This window comes from Malania oleifera, chromosome 6 (genome assembly GCF_029873635.1).
Source record: "Malania oleifera isolate guangnan ecotype guangnan chromosome 6, ASM2987363v1, whole genome shotgun sequence".
NCBI lineage: Eukaryota > Viridiplantae > Streptophyta > Magnoliopsida > Santalales > Ximeniaceae > Malania > Malania oleifera.
This window is the reverse complement of record NC_080422.1, coordinates 34,913,675-34,933,388: the sequence shown is the minus strand read 5'-3', so window position 1 is coordinate 34,933,388 and position 19,714 is coordinate 34,913,675. Positions and strand designations below refer to the sequence as shown.

General features: G+C 35.3%; 1 protein-coding gene across 4 annotated transcripts in view; it reads left to right on the top strand.

Moving 5' to 3' along the window:
* LOC131158198 (ABC transporter C family member 13) overlaps positions 1-19,714 on the top strand; it is a 230,507-nt gene that overhangs the window by 179,891 nt on the left and 30,902 nt on the right. For all 4 annotated transcript variants that reach the window (XM_058112888.1, XM_058112887.1, XM_058112886.1 and 1 more), the window contains 2 exons: positions 11,874-11,972; positions 12,191-12,283. In XM_058112888.1, coding sequence (XP_057968871.1) covers positions 11,874-11,972; positions 12,191-12,283 — 192 coding nt within the window. The remainder of the gene's footprint in view (positions 1-11,873; positions 11,973-12,190; positions 12,284-19,714) is intronic.

The following is a 19,714-nucleotide window of genomic DNA, read 5'->3' as shown; positions in this document are numbered from 1 at the left end:
TGAGTCCATCAACAATTTTTGATTCCCCCTTAGTGTTGATCCTCTAGTTCCTTCCGTTATCCCTCTAAAAAATTCTTCAATTCCTTATCCAAATCCATCATATACAAACAAACATAAACAATTGAGGGTTTATGAACGGTGTAAAGAAAGCACAAACATCACTACCACCATGCAATGGCCTCTTCTACCCGTCACTGTTTCAACTTCTTGTTCTAGAGATCAATCCCAGTGTGACTTGCATTTGCCTATTGATCACCGGAAAGGTACTTGAATATGTATGTAGTCGTAGTTACTTATCCTATTATTCTTTATGTTTCAGTTCTTCACCTTCCTAGCCTTATGTATTCTTTTGCCTTGTCTATTTCCTTTTTTTTTTTCTTTTGTTCCTTTCCCACATTTTGAAGTGCTTCCAACACTAGGTGGGAGCATGAAATGGTTTTTTGGATGGATGCTTTGACCACTCAAGGGACATGGGACTTGGTGGATCTTCCTCCTAGTATGTTATTGGTTAGGTTTCATTGGCTCTACACTATTAAATATATTCCTAAGAAGTATTGAACAACTTATGGTTCAATTGGCTGCCAAGGTGTACACCTACACATATAGTATTGATTATTTTGAGACCTTCTCTCTTGTTGCTCAACTAAACTTTGTTCATGCATTGAACTTGTTGGCCATTAACTTTAATTGGTCCTTGTACCATTTGCATGTGAAGAATTCCTTTTTAAATGGAAATTTGCAGGAAGAGGTATGCATGGAGCAGCCTCCTAGGTATGTTGCTCAAGGAGGGTGATAAAGTATGTAAGTTGCAAAGGCCATTTATGGTCATAGTCTCCTTGAGCTTGGTTTGATAAATTTAATGTGGTTGTCTCTACATTCGGCTTCATCTAGAGCTATTTTGATCATTCAATGTTTGTCTGCAAAACAAAGGCAAGTGTGGTACTTCTAGTAGTTTATGTTGATGATATCATCATTACTAGCAATACGGAAAGTATCGTCAAATATTCAATATCATTCCAAAATTTTGCCTAGACACCAAAGCGGATTGCAAATGTTAAGCAGTGCCAGTGGCTTTAAACTAAATTTCAAATCAAGGACTTGGGCACTCTGCATTACTTTCTTGGTATTCAAATTGTACGATGTAGGAGAGGGTTGAGTCTATCTCAGTAAATTATACCTTGGACTTGCTAAGTGAGACTAGTTTGTTACGAGCTAACCAACTGATACTTTTAAAGATCGTAACATGAAGTTGTCTAGGGATGTTGGACCAGAATTTGAGGACAAGCGTCAATATAGGTTGTTGGTTGGACTGTCACTAGACCTGACATAGTGAGTCAGTTTATGGAAAATCCCAACAATCACATCTTGTTTAAAGGATTTTGTGGTATTTCAAAGGCTCTCCTGGCAAGGTTTGACATATAAATGTAATAAAAATAGTGAGATCATTGGATACTCTGATGCAGATTTGGCTGGCTCTGTTGATGATTGAAAGTCTACTATTGGATATTGTATATTCGTGGGAGGCAATATTGTTACCTAGTATAGCAAGAAACAAACTGCTATAGCCAGATCTAGTGCTGAAGCAAAATACCAAGCTATGGATTGTAATGTAAGTAAGCTTATGTGGCTAAGATTATGTCTGGTTAGCAAAATGCCTATTCCCAAGGATAGACTAGTTTTAGTAGGTTAGTTACAATTACTTACACAAGAAATTATGCATTACTATAATGCAAATGAAAATGTGAAACATTTTATGAATCCATAATAAGGAATATGCAAGGAATAACTATTTCCAAATTTCATCATAGGGATGTCTATTCCTTTCTTATTACATTTTGAATGATATAATTAGAAATATGCAAGGAATAACTATTCCACCAAACCAAACGAGTTGTAAAATTTCTTATTTCAAAGATGAGGTTTTGGGTAACAAAGCCAATGGATATGTTTTGTGATAATCAAGCTGCCATTTGTACCACTAGCAATCTAGTATTCCATAAGAGGACAAAGCACGTTGAAGTTGATTGCCATTTTGCGAGGGGTTTTGTATTGAACGATTGTCATGTCGAAACATGGCAATCGCATGCCCTAACTGAAAACGACAAGCACCATTATCTTGATGATATACTGTTTTTAAATAAGTCCACATGGATTGAGTGGTGCGATGAGGTCACAAGTTGGGGATTGAAATTAGAATAGTGTTCCCAAGAGGGGGGGTGAATTGGGTTATTAAAAAAATTTAAATTCTTTTCAACTTCTTACTTGTTTTAATGCAATAACAAGAATGTAAGTGAATCAATCAATTTATGATCACAACCAAATCACACCACAAAGTACTGAAGGTTAAAAACAATCCAATCAACCACAATATGAAAATCAATCAATCATTCAAGAATTTGATGCTTTCAGCTTTTGGTAGCAACCCTGTATTTATTTGCAAGCCCTGCTTTGGATTGAATTTTATTGCGTTTCTCTTAATTAAGATTTTCAAAAATTAACCAACGTACTCCCTTGTGGGTTTCCGCTAACAGTTAATTGAAACATACTTTCTAAAATCAAGAGTCTTTTTTGAATTTTGTTTTTAAGCCATGCAACCTGCACTTAGCATACACAAGAATATATATAGTGCAGAAAATAAAAGGAGTAGGGATGAGAACACCAAGTTTAACGTGGTTCGGTTTATCCCCAGCCTACATCCTCGCCCTTGGTCAATTCCAACAAAGGATTCCACTATGCATGTTCCTTTCCGAGCGGAGCAAGCCTTTTACAATATTCCCTCTTTTTCAGAAAGAGAAACCTCTCCAAGCGATCAACCTACACTTGGTACAACAATCCAAATCAGCTTTGAACCGTCAAAATACAACGAGAAGGCTACAAGAATCTGAGTACAATGAAACTCTCAAAACAGAGCAGAGTTGTACAAGTTAGAGCACAGAATATACTTCAATCAAATAATAATAAAGAAAGTATGAAGCTCAAGTATAGAGATCACCAAGGGTTCATTAAGTGATTGAGAAAACTCAATGTTAGAACCGTAGGTTGATGATTCAGCAGCAATTTCAGAAGTTATCTCCCAGATGGAGTGTGAGCAATAGAGAATTTTGAGAGAGATCGAAAGCTTGAATGCAAGAGTGTTGTGTGATTACTTGGTAATTAAATTATTGGGATTAAGGGAGTATTTATAGGCATATTAGGATTAGTTTCCTTGTTCCCCAAGTTACTTGGAGTGTCCACCAAGTTTTTATAATGTTTATAATTGAAAAACTAATTTTTAAAATTTTCCCGTTGAAGTTTAAAAATTTGAAATTCCGTGGAGTCAATCGGCTGGACAGGCGACTAGGTAGTATATTTCATAGGGTCAGTTGGCTAGACAGGCGGCTGAGACCCTTCTGTCTACCAGAAATTGAATTCAGTAAATTATCAGTCAGCTGGACATTGTCAGTCGGCTGAGTAAGGCTAGTTCATTTGGTCAGTTGGCTAGGCAATTAATTTAACTGTTGCAATCTTGTCAGTCGGCTGACTGATCCTAGTTCATAATGGTCAGTCGGCTGAGCAAGTTTTCAACATATTGCTTGTGTCAATTAGCTGAGCCATTCCAGGGTGTTCTGGTCAGTCGGCTGACCAGTCCATTCTTTTTCCAAAATCTTCCAATTTTGATTTGTAAACCCTTTTAATTTAAAAGACTCTAATGTAACTTTACAAAATCTTTTTCCAAGGTTTTCAAAAACTGGTCTCTAAGTCTTTGCACCCTAATGAGCTTCATATTTCTAAATTATATTTGATTTGAAGTACTTACAAACGACTTTACTGAATATGACTTCTTAAGTACTAAGTCTTCAAGTTTCTTGATGTTCATCATGACTTCGAGTCCCACTTAGCCTTTAAGCTTTTTCATTTGTCTTTTATTGCTTCAATACTCGGAGAAGCTTACACTTGATTTGGCTTTGATTTCTAGCTTGCTTCCATGACAAACATGAGTGTAGAGTTATGTAATCCTGAAATAAAGTCACTCAACAACACATGTTAAAACATCTTCATTTGTTATCATCAAAATAAGATTCAAAAGCCTAGTTAGGCCAACAATCTCCCCTTTTTTGATGATGACAAACGAGGAGCAAAGATGAGGATAAAACAAACTCCCCCTTACTATAAGCATTTTTTAACATGTGACATCAAATATGTATAGCATGTGGAAATGTTCAATATGCTTAAAGTCAAAGATAACAATATGCTCAAAGTCAAATAAGGCTCATCATTGTTCAACATGTTCATCATAAATATTCCATTCACGAAATAAGCAAAGCAACCAAGCTAAGTGTTTTTTCATACAACGTGCCAAAATATAATCAGAAAGTTACAAATTTCAGATTTTTAAGAAACAACATCAGCTTTCATCATCAAAATGATGTTCTTCTTCGGCGGCATTCCCTTCTTCTTCTTCTGAGTCATCATCGTCTTCTTCTTCAGAACCATGCTCTTCTTCCGTGTCTTCCTTATCATCATCATCTTCTCCATTTTTGGAGTCCTCATCATCACTTCCATCATCACTAGCAGGAGCGGAACTGATATCCATAGGACCAGTGGTACAAGAGGAACCGGCTAAGTGTTTCTCGATGCGACTCAAACGGTCATCAAGTGAGGAGTAATTAGCTTGAAGAGAAGAAAAGTTGGTTTGAAGGGATTGGAGCCCTGTTTGCATGTTTTGGCTGAAGTTGGTGAATTGCTGGTAGAATGGATTAAACCATGCAAGAGGAATGGTAACAGGAGGTTGATGTACTTGACCTCCACTTCCCTTTAGAATCCATTTATCCTCATACTTTTCATACCCCATTAATTTGAGAGTTATGGAATTGAAAATGTCATAATGGGTGCGTTTGACAAAGAAATCAGAAGAGGGGGATATTTGGAGTTTTGCAAAAAGCATATTTAGGATTCCTCCATAGGGAAGGGTAACTCGTCGTGCCTCTACACGCGATATCATCCATTTAAGCATAAGACTCAGTAAGTCTAGTTTCTTGCCCTTGAGCAAGCACTAGAGGACAAAGCAGTCGGCATAGGAGATATATGCATGGGATCCAGCTTGAGGGAATATATTATATGTGATGATTTTTTGCAAAATTTGAGCTTGAAGATTCAATGTTTATATAGCGGAGGATTGTCAAAGGAAACGGGCTCGATATCTAATATCAAAGGAAGGAATTCTTCTAGAGTGAAGTCCTGTTCTAGAATCCAAGAAGTACCAAAAGTAGGACATTCAAAATCTCCATTGGTGATTTTAAAAATTTTGGCAAGGGATTCGGGAGTGAGAGAGATAGATTTTCCCATCACTTTGGTAGAAAGTCCATGTTCTTCCTTAACAAGATTTGCGTAGAAAATTTTGACAAGGTTTGAGAAGTGTCCCTTAGCCTGATAGAGAACGAAATTTTTTCATCGTAGGACCTCGAATAAAGAAATTATTTGCGGGAAGTTAGATGTGAAAAAGGAAGCATCAAGGACTTTACCTAGGATTGGGTCCGTCGTACTTAGATGATTTCAATAAAAGCTTTTGGCATGTGTGGCTACAAGCCATTGCTCAATTGAAGGATCTTCAGTGGGTTGAGATGAGGTGGAAGGTTTCTTACTTCCTACAGACTTGATCCTTGGCATTGTGGAGCTTTTCTATGAAAAAAAACGAAGGTGGTAGTGTTAGATTTTGGAAATGGAAGATAATGTTTTGGTGATTTTTGGAGGTGGAGGAACTAAGGAAAGGAAGAGAAAGAGAGCACGGGTGAGTAGAAACCCTAGGTTAGTTGGTTGACGACTCAAATGACTTGGGTTTTTATAAACAAGTCTAGGGTTTTTTCGTCAGTCAGACGGCTGACTGCAGGGTCAATTGGCTGACTGCTTTCTGTTTCATAAACCATAGCTTAGTCAGTCACCTGGGTCTTTGGTCAAGCGGCTGACTGTAACGCTCTTCTTATTAATTTGTTTAGTCAATCAGCTGGGCTTGTGATCAGTCGACTGACTATTTAATCTTTCTTAAATTTTGAATTTTTACTCAATTTCTCTACTGTGTAATAGGCCAAGCTCTCTTCTAATGTTTATGAATCTATCTTCTGAGAGAGGTTTAGTGAAGATATCAGCCCATTGATCGTTTGTATTGATAAATTCAAGAGTTATGTCTTCTTTTTGAACATGATCTCGTAGAAAATGATGTATTATGTCAATATGCTTAGTTCTTGAGTGTGAAATAGGATTTTTAGATATGTTTATCGCACTTGTGTTGTCACACTTAATTGGTATTGTTTGATAATCTAGATTAAAGTCTTTTAACTGTTGTTTCATGTATAGTATTTGCGCACAACAACTCCCTGCTGCTACATATTCAGCCTAAACGGTTGACAAGGCCACGGAGTTTTGATTCTTTGAGAACCAAGATACTAATGATCTTCCTAAGAAGTGACATGTGCCACTTGTACTCTTTCTATCAACTTTGCATCCGGCATAATCGGCATCTGAATAGCTTATCATTTCAAAATCAGTGTCCTTTGGATACCACAAGCCTATATCAAGGGTTCCTATCAAGTATCTTAGAATTCTTTTAATAGCGACTTGATGAGATTCCTTAGGTGCTGATTGAAATCTGGCACACATGCATACACTAAACATGATATCGGGTCTACTGCTGTCAAATACAATAGGCTTCCTATCATTCCTCGATAATGTTTTGTGTCCACCGATTTTCCCTTTTCATCTTTATCAAGGCTTGTTGAGGTGCTCATAGGAGTTCCAATGGGTTTACTTCCTTCCATGTCAAACTTTTTCAACATATCTTTAATGTATTTTGTTTGATTTATAAAAGTTCCACTTTTGGCTTGTTTGATTTGTAACCCTAGGAAATAATTTAACTCTCCCATCATACTCATTTGGAACTCTTTTTGCATTCAATTTGCAAATTCTTTACATAATTCTTCATTTGTAGCTCCAAAAATGATGTCATCAACATATATTTGTACTTTTAGCATGTGTTTGTTTTTATTCTTTATAAATAAGGTGCTGTCAACTTTTCCTCTCGAAAACTCATTATTAAGTAGAAATTTGCTTAGTCTTTCATACCAAGCTCTAGGAGCTTGTTTTAAACCATACAAGGCTTTGGTTAATCTAAATACATGATTGGGATGTTTTGTGTCTTCAAAACCTGGTGGTTGTTTTACATAAACTTCTTCATTTATATACCCATTTAAGAAAGCACTTTTTACATCCATTTGATATAGCTTAAATTCCTTATGGGCTGCATAGGCTAGAAGCATTCTAATTGCTTCCATTCTAGCTATAGGGGCAAAGGTTTCATCATAATCAATACTTTCTTCTTGATTATATCCTTGAGCTACTAGCCTAGCTTTGTTTCTAACAACTATCCCATTTTCATCTTTCTTGTTTCTAAAGACCCATTTAGTTCCTATGATTGAATGATCTTTAGGTTTGGGCACTAATTGCCATATTTGACTTCTTTTAAATTGATTGAGCTCTTCTTGCATAGCCATAATCCATGAATCATCATTTAATGCTTCTTTTATATTTTTTGGTTCATCTTGAGATAGAAATGCATAATGGTTGCATATGTTCTTCAATATGGATCTAGTGGTTACGCCTTTTGATGGTTCTCCAATAATTTGATCTTTTGGATGATTTTTAACATATTTCCATTCTTTTGGTAATTCTTGATTTTCTGTGGGTTTTTCTTGTGAAGTTTTTTCATTGTTTTCTTTTATTTCTTCTTTAATTTCAATATTTTCTACCTTTTGTGTGATATCTTCTTTTTCATCATTCTTGATATCATTTGCAAAGGGATTTGATTCATCAAAAGTTACATGCATTGATTCAACGATAGTAAGTGTTCTTTTATTATAGATCCTATAGGCTTTACTATTTGTAGCATATCCTAAGAAAATACCTTCATCTGATTTGGCATCAAATTTCCCTAATTCATTTTTGTTATTTAGAACAAAGCACTTACTCCCAAATACATGGAAGTAAGCTATGTTAGGCCTTCTATCTTTCCATAGTTCATAAGGTGTCTTGTTTAGGCTTGATCTAATAAATACCATTTATCACATAACAAGCTGTATTTACAGCTTCAGCCCAAAAATACTTAAGTAAATTGTTTTCATTTAGCATCGTTCTAGCCATTTCTTGAAGGGTTCTATTTTTATTTTCAACTACTCCATTTTGTTGTGGAGTTCTAAGAGCTGAAAAATTATGATTTATTCCATGATCACTACAAAATTGTTCAACATTTTCTTTTTGAATTCTCTACCTTGGTCACTCCTAAAGTTGGTAACATTACAACCTTTCTCATTTTGAAGTTTCTTGCATAAAGTTATTAACATATCACAAGCTTCATCTTTATTGGCTAAAAACAATACCCATGTGTATCTAGAATAATCGTCAACAATCACAAAAGCATATTTTTTTCCACCTAAGCTTTGAGTTCTAGTAGGTCCAAACAAGTCTAAGTGCATAAGTTCTAAGGGCCTACTAGTTGATATGTATTTCTTCTTTTTAAAGCTTGTCTTGACTTGTTTTCCTAATTGGCAAGCATCATAAATTTTATCTTTTATAAATTTAGTATTTGGTAAGCCTTTTACTAGATCCTTTTTAGACAATTTAGATAGAATATCCATGCTAGCATGTCCTAATCTTCTATGCCAAAGCCAACTATTTTCATTTAGTGCAGCCAAGCAAGTTACATCTTGAGATATTAAATTATCAAGATTTATGCAATACACATTGTTCATTCTATGAGCTGTGAATAGAATTTCATTATTCTTAGGATTTTGAATTATGCATTTGTCTTTCTTAAAGATGATTTCAAAACCTTTGTCACTAAGTTGACTAATACTTAATAGATTATGCTTCCAACCATCTACTAACAACACATCATCAATTGTAAGTGAGGGCTCCTTACCTACTTTGCCACTTCCAACAATTTTACCTTTGGCATTGTCACCGAAGGTTACGTATCCCCCATTTTTTGTGTTCATGTGGTGAACTTGGTTTTATCTCCGGTCATGTGTCTTGAACACCCACTGTCCAAGTACCACTGATGGTGTTGTCCTAAAGCATACCTACAATAAAGGATTTAAGGTGTTACTTTTGGAACCCAATTTTTCTTAACTTTCTTTAAATCATATCTAGTTCCATTGTTTACTTTCCATTCATTTTTAAACATACTTCTTTTTAAGTGGGCAATTAAACATAATATGTCCTTTGTTCTTGCACATGTAGCAAGTAGTATGTTCATGTACATTGGTTGAGGAAGTACTAGCATAATATTTGGCTTCTTTCACAAAGTACCCCATGATCAACTTCTTCTTTCTTTTATTTGTTATTCCATTATAACCAATTCCTTCTTTATTTCCATGCATCCTTTGTTGTCCAACCATTTTCTCAAAGTTATCTTTTCCTTTTGTGAAGTTGTAGATAATTTTATCTTTATCCTCAATTGTCTTTTTAAGATCACTTATTTCTAAATTCTTCTTACTTTGATCATCTACTTGTATTTTTACTATTTCTTGTGACATATCATTTATCTTCTCTTTTAGATTTTCAATTTGGGATTCTTTTTCTTTTTCAATAGATTTAGAGGATTCAAGTTGTTTTATTAGATTTTCATTTTGTTCTTTCAAAGTTATATTTCTTTTAGAAACTTTGATAAATCTTTTATGTAGAGCAAACAACTCAGCTTGAAGTTCTTTGTAGGAGGGCATTCTATCACAAGATTCATCACATGATTCACTACTGAATTCTTTTGATGAGAAGTGGTAAGAATTTACCTCTTCATCATGTGCCATGAAGCACATGTTAGCCATCTCTTGCCTGTTTGACTCATTTTCCATTTCGCTTGAACTTGTGTCATCCCATGTTGCCTTCATGGCTGTTTTCTTTTTCTTCTTCTCCTTCTTGAGTTGAGGGCAGTCCGGCTTGATATGACCTGGCTTTTTGCAATGATAACAAGTAGGTAGTTCATTTTTATTTTTGTTCTCTTTCTTACTTGTTTCTCCTTTTTTAGATTTTGTTTTACTAAATTTTCTAGGGAACTTTTTGTTTCTTCTATAGAACTTGCCAAGTCTTTTAGTAATAAATGTCAATTCATCTTGGTCTAGATCACTTGATTCACTATCATCATCACTTGAGCTTTCATTAGCCGCTTTTAAAGCAATAGACTTCTTGTGCTTAGGTTCAAGATTCCTTTCTTTCAAGGCCATTTCATAAGTGAGCAATGAACCTATAAGTTCATCTAGTGAAGTGGTTTTAGGGTTCCTACCTTCCGTTATTGCAATGGCCTTTGGTTCCCATATGGATGGAAGACCTCTAAGTATTTTTTGAATCATTTCCATAGGTGGTGTAGGTCTTTCCTAAGGCATTGCGAGAATTGATTATGTGAGTAAACCTTGTATACATACTAGTGATGGTTTCATCCGGATTCATTTTGAAGGCTTCATATTCACTAGTTAACATATCAATCCTATTGCCTCTAACATCAACCATTCCTTCATAAGTTACCTCTAGCTTATTCCAAATTTCTTTGGCTATTTTACAGGTCATGACTCTATTGAATTCGTTAATATCTAGAGCACAATATAAAGCATTTATAGCACTTGAATTAACTTGCAACATTTTATGATCTAAGTCGGTCATGTCCTTTTTCTCCTTAGGAACTTGTTTTCCGTTTACTAGTTTGAAGGGTATTAGGTCACCATCCGTGACAACCTTCCAAGCTTTCCAATTCATAGTTTGAAGATATATTCTCATACGCTGTTTCCAAAAATTATAATTCATTCCACAAAAGATTGGTGGTCGGGTTGAGGATTGACCCTCTCCGAAGGGAGCTATTCCTATGTGTGCCATTTTGATCTTTATATAGCTTCTTGTTAAGATTTACTATAACTTTGCTCTGATACCAATTGAAATTAAAATAGTGTTCCCAAGAGGGGGGTGAATTGGGTTAATTAAAAAATTTAAATTCTTTTCAACTTCTTACTTGTTTTAATGCAACAACAAAAATGTAAGTGAATCAATCAATATATGATCACAACCAAATCACACCACAAAGTACTGAAAGTTAAAAACAATCCAATCAACCACTCACCTGCACGTGCAGGTGAGTGTTAAAGCTTGATATACTTGTTGGCCCACAACCTAATAGCTTAAGCTTTTAGGTAATTGTGTGTAATGGGGGTATTTTTGTCCTTAAGACTTCTATTATTAGTAGTAGTATTTAGGAGGGCAGACCTGGAGCTTTGCATAGACTCTAGGAAACTGCCGCCCAGTTTTGTCCTCTTTTTCTCTTCGCCCCCTCTTCTCTTCTCTTCTTTTCTTTTTCTCTCCTCCATCTCTAACTTTACAACAATTATTTTTTTATTGTTCTATATATTGAATATGCATTGAATAAAGTGCATTAATTAATTTGATAGGATAATGTGAAATTTTTACTTTTATATAGAATTTAATTTCTTGTAGGAACAATATAACCCTATTATATCCATATGCCATTGAACCTCCTGTTAACTTCTTCAAGAAGATGTTTATCTAGTATTATCTTTCTCTCAATGATTTGATCAAAATTTTATTGGTGAAAATGTGACTTGTCAACTTGTTAATTTGGTTTGATGACTTCAAATTGTAGAATTTTTAGCAGTAAAATATTTGGGCCAAAAGAATGTTTGAACTTATTTGAAAAAGATTAGTGTAGCTTTGTCCACAAAATGCTTTACAAAATTCATGCTCTTTCATTTTATTTTATTTTTTTCTTGCTGCAAATTATTGGTATATGTTTGCAAAAAAAAAGTAAAAGCAAATTGTAGTGGCACCAATAAAAACTCCTTGTACAGGACATTTTCTTGGCTAGATTCATTGAATGTGTGGCTTTATATCAGCAAACTTCTTACTCAGAGATCACAGTAAGTTTGTGGCTTTCACTGCGCCTTCAGGTATGTCTCAAAAACTCTATGAGTTCTTTTTGATTAATAAGTTGATATTATTTCTTGGACCAAAATTATAGTAGTAACATTTATTGTGAATCTTAAGTCATTATGTAGCTTTCATGTTCTGAATGTTTCTTTTTTTGAACGATATTTATGTGCTATATAGCATAGCATGATATGACAAACTGCTGTAATTATGCTACTGTCCTGTAAAATTCTTGCAGTTGTTGGGAGCATTTGTTATAACATTTGTTGCTGTGATGGCTGTTATCGGATCTGGCAGAAATCTTGCCATTAGTTTTGGTACCCCGGGGCTGGTAAGTTTTCCTTATTTTCTTCACCTTCGTCACTTATAGCCTATGTCATGTTTCAGTATCTTGTACATGATTGGCTATAACTTCAACCAGAACAGAGCCAGCAGAGGCACAAAGCCTAGGAAGAAGATAATAATAAAAATATTCCTTACTCGCAAAGATTAGAGTCTTTTGCTCGAAACTTCCTTTTTCTAGAGAAACAGTTTTTGTGCTTTTGTCTTTTTCAATCGGTATAAACTAGTACAAAAAAATAATAACAGACCAAAAAAAGAAAGAATTTCAATTTGTTTAGGAATAATATGATAATATGTTTCATAATACACTAATGCATACAAAATTTGAATCTACATTCACCTAGCTCAACCTTGTTTTAAATAGAAGAAATAATCCTCATTCATGACAACTTGACAGGTTTCATAAATAGACTCATCATCAAAACATTTATGCGAAAGAAAACAACTTTGTCCAAACATGTTGAATCACAATAAATATTTTCAATTTCAAATTAAGTAGTGTGAGATTCTGCTTACCTCCCTAGCACTCCAAACAACCAGAAACGTCCAATAAGTTAACTTAGAAACCTAAACAAGAGCATTACATAGTATTAGGCTTGGTTCTAAGCTTTAGGCTGAAACCTGCCAAAACGCACACCCTTAAGTAAAACAGCCATAACTCAGCCTACAGAATTTGAAATCATAATCTGTTTGTCATGTTAAAAACTAGACATAACCATCTATCCAACCATATATGGTCATTCCCTGAATCCAAGTACAAAATTTAAAAAAAAAAACAAAAACAAAAAAAAAAACTACCGTTGTGCATGGCTTTCAAGCCGCTCATGTACCACTTCAAGATTTAGGCATAACTCTAGAAAAATTGGATTAAGGCACCATTTGCAGCTTTAGAAACTAGAATCAACTATCTTTCCAATGAGAATCAATTTTTTAACCCTAATCAATCCAGCCCTTATTTTACCTTAATAACCTTTCTTAAACCTTGTTCGGATCATGATTGACAATCTTACAACAATGAATTGATAGGTAGAAAGAATCATCCTTCAGAAATCCATAAAATCGCAAAAATCCTATTGAACTTCCATAACTCCAATCCTTCCTACACAAAATTTAAAACCAAGAATAACTTTACAATAGAACACAGATTATCCCCTACCTTTGATGTCAAAAGTGCGCAAAGAATTGTAGAATTGTGATTTGAAGCTAACTGATACTCTAGCTAAATAACTTTTGGGCTAGGTATTATATTCTCCTCTTCCTATAAGAAGTTCAGTCCTCGAAATTATGCATCCCTTCGTTTTAAATAGGTGTGGATACTTTCCTATCATATCTTCCTCTTTTGACCAATTGCTTCCCTCGGTGAATGAATAGTCCAAAAAACCTTCACAAATGGAATAATTCGCCACCTAAAACTTCCTACTTCCTATCAATTATCCGAATAGGATACTCTTCATGTGTCAAATCTCTTAAACTTGCGATGGTCTATAATTTCTTTGACTCAAATCCGAAACATGTCCTCTCAACATGCATACATGAAACACATTATGTACATTAGATGGCTTTGAAGTGATTCATATCCTAGATGCAACTTAACCAAACTTTTCCCCGACCAACCAAATGGCCTAACACTGCGCGAACCCAATTTTCCTCACATAGCACCTTAGCTAGAAGACACCTTAATGAACGCAAGTAACGTGAATTAAACATCAATTATTTTTTCTTCTTATCTATCCAACTCTTTTGTTTATCTTGAGCTACTTTAAACCTCTCATTTATGAACTTAATCTTCTCTACAATAACCTATAAGTTCTAGCCTAATCCAAGTCATAAATTTTGGTTATGACTAAAATTCCAAAGGTCCAAAAGTACAGAAATTTCAATGTCAACTTCAATTTCAATTTGAAAAAAATGATGGAAATCAGTAGTAATGCATGGAATTCTTTGATGGAGAACTCTAGAAATGATTACCTAAGTTTGAGATTAATACATTATAAACTATATACATCTGTGTCACATATGAAGTGCAATAGTTGTAATTTAATGTGTATTAAAATATTTTATTAGTATGAATGAAATTCAAAGATCAATTAAATGTTATTTATAATATAAATAAAGATAATTTAGTCATGAATGGTCAAATAAAATGTTGTTACTAATATCCAAGTTTAATTTTTTCATATAACTTCAAAATCCTTTGTAATAATCTTTTGTTTCAATAAAAGTTAAGAGAAATTTCACTTTGCATTGAAACCTTACATCTTAATTCCAAGAAAATTTCTTTCTATGGTTGAAATTTCAACGCAAGTTTTGCTAAAATTTCAAGATTTCAATAAATTTCGGATGATTCGTTGAAATTTCAATGAAAATTTTGAGGTGGAAATCAACTGCCATTTCAATTTTGAGGGCAACGAAAAGCAAAAATTTTGAAATTTCGTTTAAAGCTATTTGCCTAATAATTTTTGCTCACTAATATTACCCCAAAATAAAGGACACCTACACTTTCTCCCAAGGCTTCATAAGGTGCCATGCCAAAACTCGCATGATAGCTTTTGTAATATTAAAATTCCACCAAGGCGTATGACTATCCCATCCACCCTTAATCAATCACAGAAAATCTTAGCATATCTTCCAAAATTTGATTCATCCTATCTGGTTACCATACAAGTATGAAAAGTCGTGCTAAACTTTGAAGCAATCTACTCGAGCTTGATTTGACAAGTTTAATGTGGCAGTCTTTACATTTGGCTTTGTCTTGTGCTACTCTGATCATTCGATCTTTGTCTCCAAAAAGGAGATAGGAGTGGTACTTCTTGTAGTTTATGTTGATAATGTCATGATTACTAGTAGTGATCGAAGCGGGATTGCAGATATTAAAAGGTAGCTTCTAACTAAATTTCAAATCAAGGACTTAAGTACTCTACGTTACTTTTTGGGTATTGAGATTGCACGATATAGGAAAGGGTTGATTATATACCAAGGAAGATATACCTTGGACTTACTAAGTGAGATTGGTGTTGGGAGCTAAATACTCCTATGGATCCTAGCATGAAGTTATTCTGAGATGTCAGACCAAACTTAGACAAATGTCTGTTGAAATTTGGAATAAAATTAAGGACCTTGCATAGTGAGAAGTCTTTTCTTCTATTTATGATATATATATCAAGTACATTTTCATGATCATAATACCCCTACTAACTCTCACTTATTAACATAACAATAATACACTAATAATACCAAGTGACTAAAATAACCATTAGCACTCCCCCTCAAGTTGGAGCACAGATATCCTATGCTCCTAGCTTGTCACAAATAAATTAAACATTAGCACCCCTCCCCAAAGCTTTGGTAAACAAATCAGCAAGTTGCATATCAAATTTCACATGAGTAGTAGTAATGAGCTTCTACACAAGTTTCTCCTGAACAAAGTGATAATCAACTTGAACATGTTATGTTCACTCATGGAAGACTTGGTTGGAGGCAATATAAAAAGCAAGTTGATTATCTCACATCAACTCCATAGACCAAGAATGTGGAAAACTCAATTCTTTCAACATGTTTTTCAACCAAGCAAGCTTAAATGTAGTGTGAGCCATGGCCTTAATACTCTGACTCAGCACTTGACTTTGCCACTACAATTTGTTTCATACTCTTTCAATAAATCAAGTTACCACCAACAAAGATACAATACCCGGTTGTGGATCTTATATCTGAAGGTGATCTGGCATCAATATGTCCCTGATATAAGTGTGACCCCAATCTCGATATAAGGGACCTCCCCCCAGTGCCCTTTGAGACATCTTAAGATGTGAATTACTATGTCTCAATGACATGACCTTGGAGAATCCAAAAATTGACTCACAAACACTTTTTGTGAAAGATATATCTGGCCAAGTGATTGTGAGATGATTCAACTTTCCAACAAGTCTCCAGTATTGTCCTAGATTATATAACAAATCACTCATGTTTGGCACTAACTTGCTGTTAGGATCCATGGGTGTATGAATTGATTTGGATCCCAACAGCCCAATCTCATCCAAAAGATCAAGAACATACTTCCTCTATGACCCAATGATTCCCATATGAGATATGGATACTTCTATACCTAAGAAGTATTTTAATGGTCCCAAATCTTTGGTCTGAATTTTATTCTGTAAATAATATTTTGGGCTCTGAATACCTTGATCATCATTAGTTGTAATTACAATATCATCCACATAGTCAATAAGAAAAATCCTAAGTATGACAATAAAACACAGAGTGGTCCACTGCAGTGCACACTGTCGAAGACCAAACTCAAGTACTGCAGCACTAAATCGGTCAAAACATGCTCGAGGAGACTATTTTAAACCATATAATGCCTTCTTGGGCTGACACACTAAGCCTGACTCTCCTTGAGCAACAAACCCAAGTGGTTGCTCCATATAGACCTCCTCCTCAAGATCACCATGAGAGAAAGTATTCTTCACATCTAACTTATGCGTAGGCCAATGACAAGTGGAGGCCAAGGAGATTAACAAAAGTATTGAGGTAACTTAGCAATGGGTGAAAAAGTATTTGAATAGTCCAAACCATACACCTGAGTTTATCCTTTAGCAACAAGATGTGCCTTAAGATGAGCCACAGAACCATTAGGGTTGACTTTCACAATATATACCCAGCGACAACCAATAACAGATATGTTAGGAGGAAGAGAGATCAATTCCCAAGCATCATTGTCTTGTAATGCACTCATCTCTTCAACCATTGTGTTCCTCCATCTAGAGTGGGCTAAGGCTTTAGAAACAAATTTAGGAAGGCCAACAGATGATCAAGTGGTAACAAAACAATAATAAAAGGGTGACAAGAAGTCATAGCAAACAAAGTTGGAGATGGGATGTTGTGTACATGTCTGTTTATCTTTCTGGGCAGCAATGGGAGGATCAACATCGTGGGAAATAGGGTCAGTAGACGAGGGAACTAAAGGCATGGTAGTAGAAGCTAGAGGGACTCTCTTCCTTGGAGTCATCATGAATACACTTGCAAATTAGGATGATCCAGACAATGAGAAGGGCTCAAACTACATGGAGACACAGTTGGGTAATTGGGCAAGGACAACAAACTAGAAATTGGAAGATTAGGCAGAGGAAAAGACTCATTGAGATCAAAAGCACTCAGGGGTTGAGAGTAGTATGGTGTAGACCCAAATAAAGTATCATATCATTAGCTGAAACAAAAAAGCGATGCAGAGTAGGACAACATTATCTCTTTTGAGTGCACAAGTAGCTCAAAAAGACACATTTTATAGCACGAGGATCCAACTTATCCACCCTAGGAGTTAGTTGATAAACAAAGGACAGAAACCTGAATGTATGAGGAGGTAACAAGAATAAAGGTGAATCAGGAAAGAAAATATGGTAGGGAATTTTACCACTTAGAACAGATGACAGCATCCAGTTGGTATGATAGCAAGTACTAAGAATAGCATCACCCCAAAGCACTTTAGGTACATGCGTTTAATAAAGGTGCTAGTGACTTCAAGAATATGTATATTTTTCCTTTCTGCAACCCCGTTTTGCTGAAGAGTGTGGGCATAGGATGATTGATGAACAATACCAAGCTAAGTCATATAAGTAGTGAATTTAGTGTTGAAATATTCTTTAGCATTATCACTACGAAGTATCTAAATTGGCAAACCAAATTGAGTCTTTATTTCAAAACAAAAGGCACAAAATATATTAAATAACGTAGAACGATATTTTATTAAATATAGCCAAGTCATCCTTGAATAATCATCCACAAAGGTTGCAAAGTATTAGAAACCCAACTTGCACACAACTCGGCAAGGACCCCAAACATCAGAATGAACTAACATGAAATGGGTTGCTGCCATTTATTGACTCATCAAGCAAAAGGGACATGATGATGTTGTTTATTAATTAGGTTGTGTGACTGGGGGTATTTTTGTTGTTAAACCCTTTTGTTCTTATTAATATACAAGAGGCAGACCTGGAACTGTACGTAAGGCTCCAAGAAAAAATGCCAATTGGTTTTTTTCTACCGAAGTGCTGTATTTTATTCTTTAATTGTTTAATATATTTCAGATTTACAACAACAGTAATATGCTTTTAACTAAAATTATAAGGGCTAAGAGAAAGCCACATGATTGGAGGAAAAGCACTTTAATACCTGTCGAATAGTTTTATATACATTGTTGGCTCATCATCTTGGTTCACCACCTAATAGCTTAAGCTTTTTAGTAAAGATGTACCTATTAAGAAGATTAATGGAAAAGTTTAGGGAAAAGAACAAAGACTTCCACAGTATTTTAATTGACATGGAGAAAGGCTATGATAGTTTATCTACAGAATTTCTATGATCTGTTCTAGGAAAAAAGGGGTGGCATGTTGTAAATCTTCTTTGATCTTTGTCTATCTAGGGTCGAATGACTGAAGATAGAATGGTAGCTCTCGCAATCCATCCTCCTAGCCTCCAGTCGCTGAACATCTCAGCCTTCAATCTCTCTCCCAGCCTTGATTCATCAGATATCTCAGCCTTCGACCTCCATCCCACCCTCTAGTTTCTAACCCACTCGATTCATCAATATCTCAGGTCTCAAAAATCTATGCCTCGAGCAGGAGCTTTAGCAGAGCCTTAGTGAGACTCAAGACACACTTCTCTGTCGAAGGCTTGCAATCTCTTCTCTTCTGAAGGTTCGAAGCCCTAGCTCTGTCGCTCTATCTCTCAAGAAGCCCGCTGCTTCCCATCCTCTGTTCATCTTTGAGCTTGACTGCTGTTGAAATATCTTCTCTCAAAGGCCAATAACGAGGGGAAAGGAGGAACTCTTAAAGGCTCTCCATGCTTCCTAGCCGCAACTTTAGTTGCGCTTAATCTGAAGACATGAAATGGTTCTCTTTCTCTCACAAAGGACCTTGATCAAGATGCTGTTAGTTATTGGTGATGGGGATTCGCTCAGTCCAAATCAAATGGAAGTTCTTCAATCTCAGATTGGATGAAGTAATGAAGGTTGGAGCTTTATTTGTTCTGGAGAAGAATCAGCAGCGTAATTGATGGGTTTGATTTTCTTGAGCTGCAGAAAAATGGTTCACACAGGGATTCTTATCTCTTACTGGAAACTTGATCAAGGGTGTTCGTAGATCTCAGGTGGGTTTTGTTGATTATTGGATGGTGATTCATGCAACGAGGATGGAGGGACAAAAGATATTCTATCTTTGTCTCTGAAGGATCCAAAGGCAATCAGTGGTTTCAGTTTGCGAAAGACTTCGATGTTTTGACGAGAATGTCTTTGTCAGGCATTGATGGAATTGATAGTAAAAGGAGGAATGAGAATCAATCTTGGGGTCAAATAGTATCAGGAAAAGCTAATGCTGATAAAGTTCCTCTGATTCATACACTTGGTGCTTGCTCAGTTCCTAGTGATGGC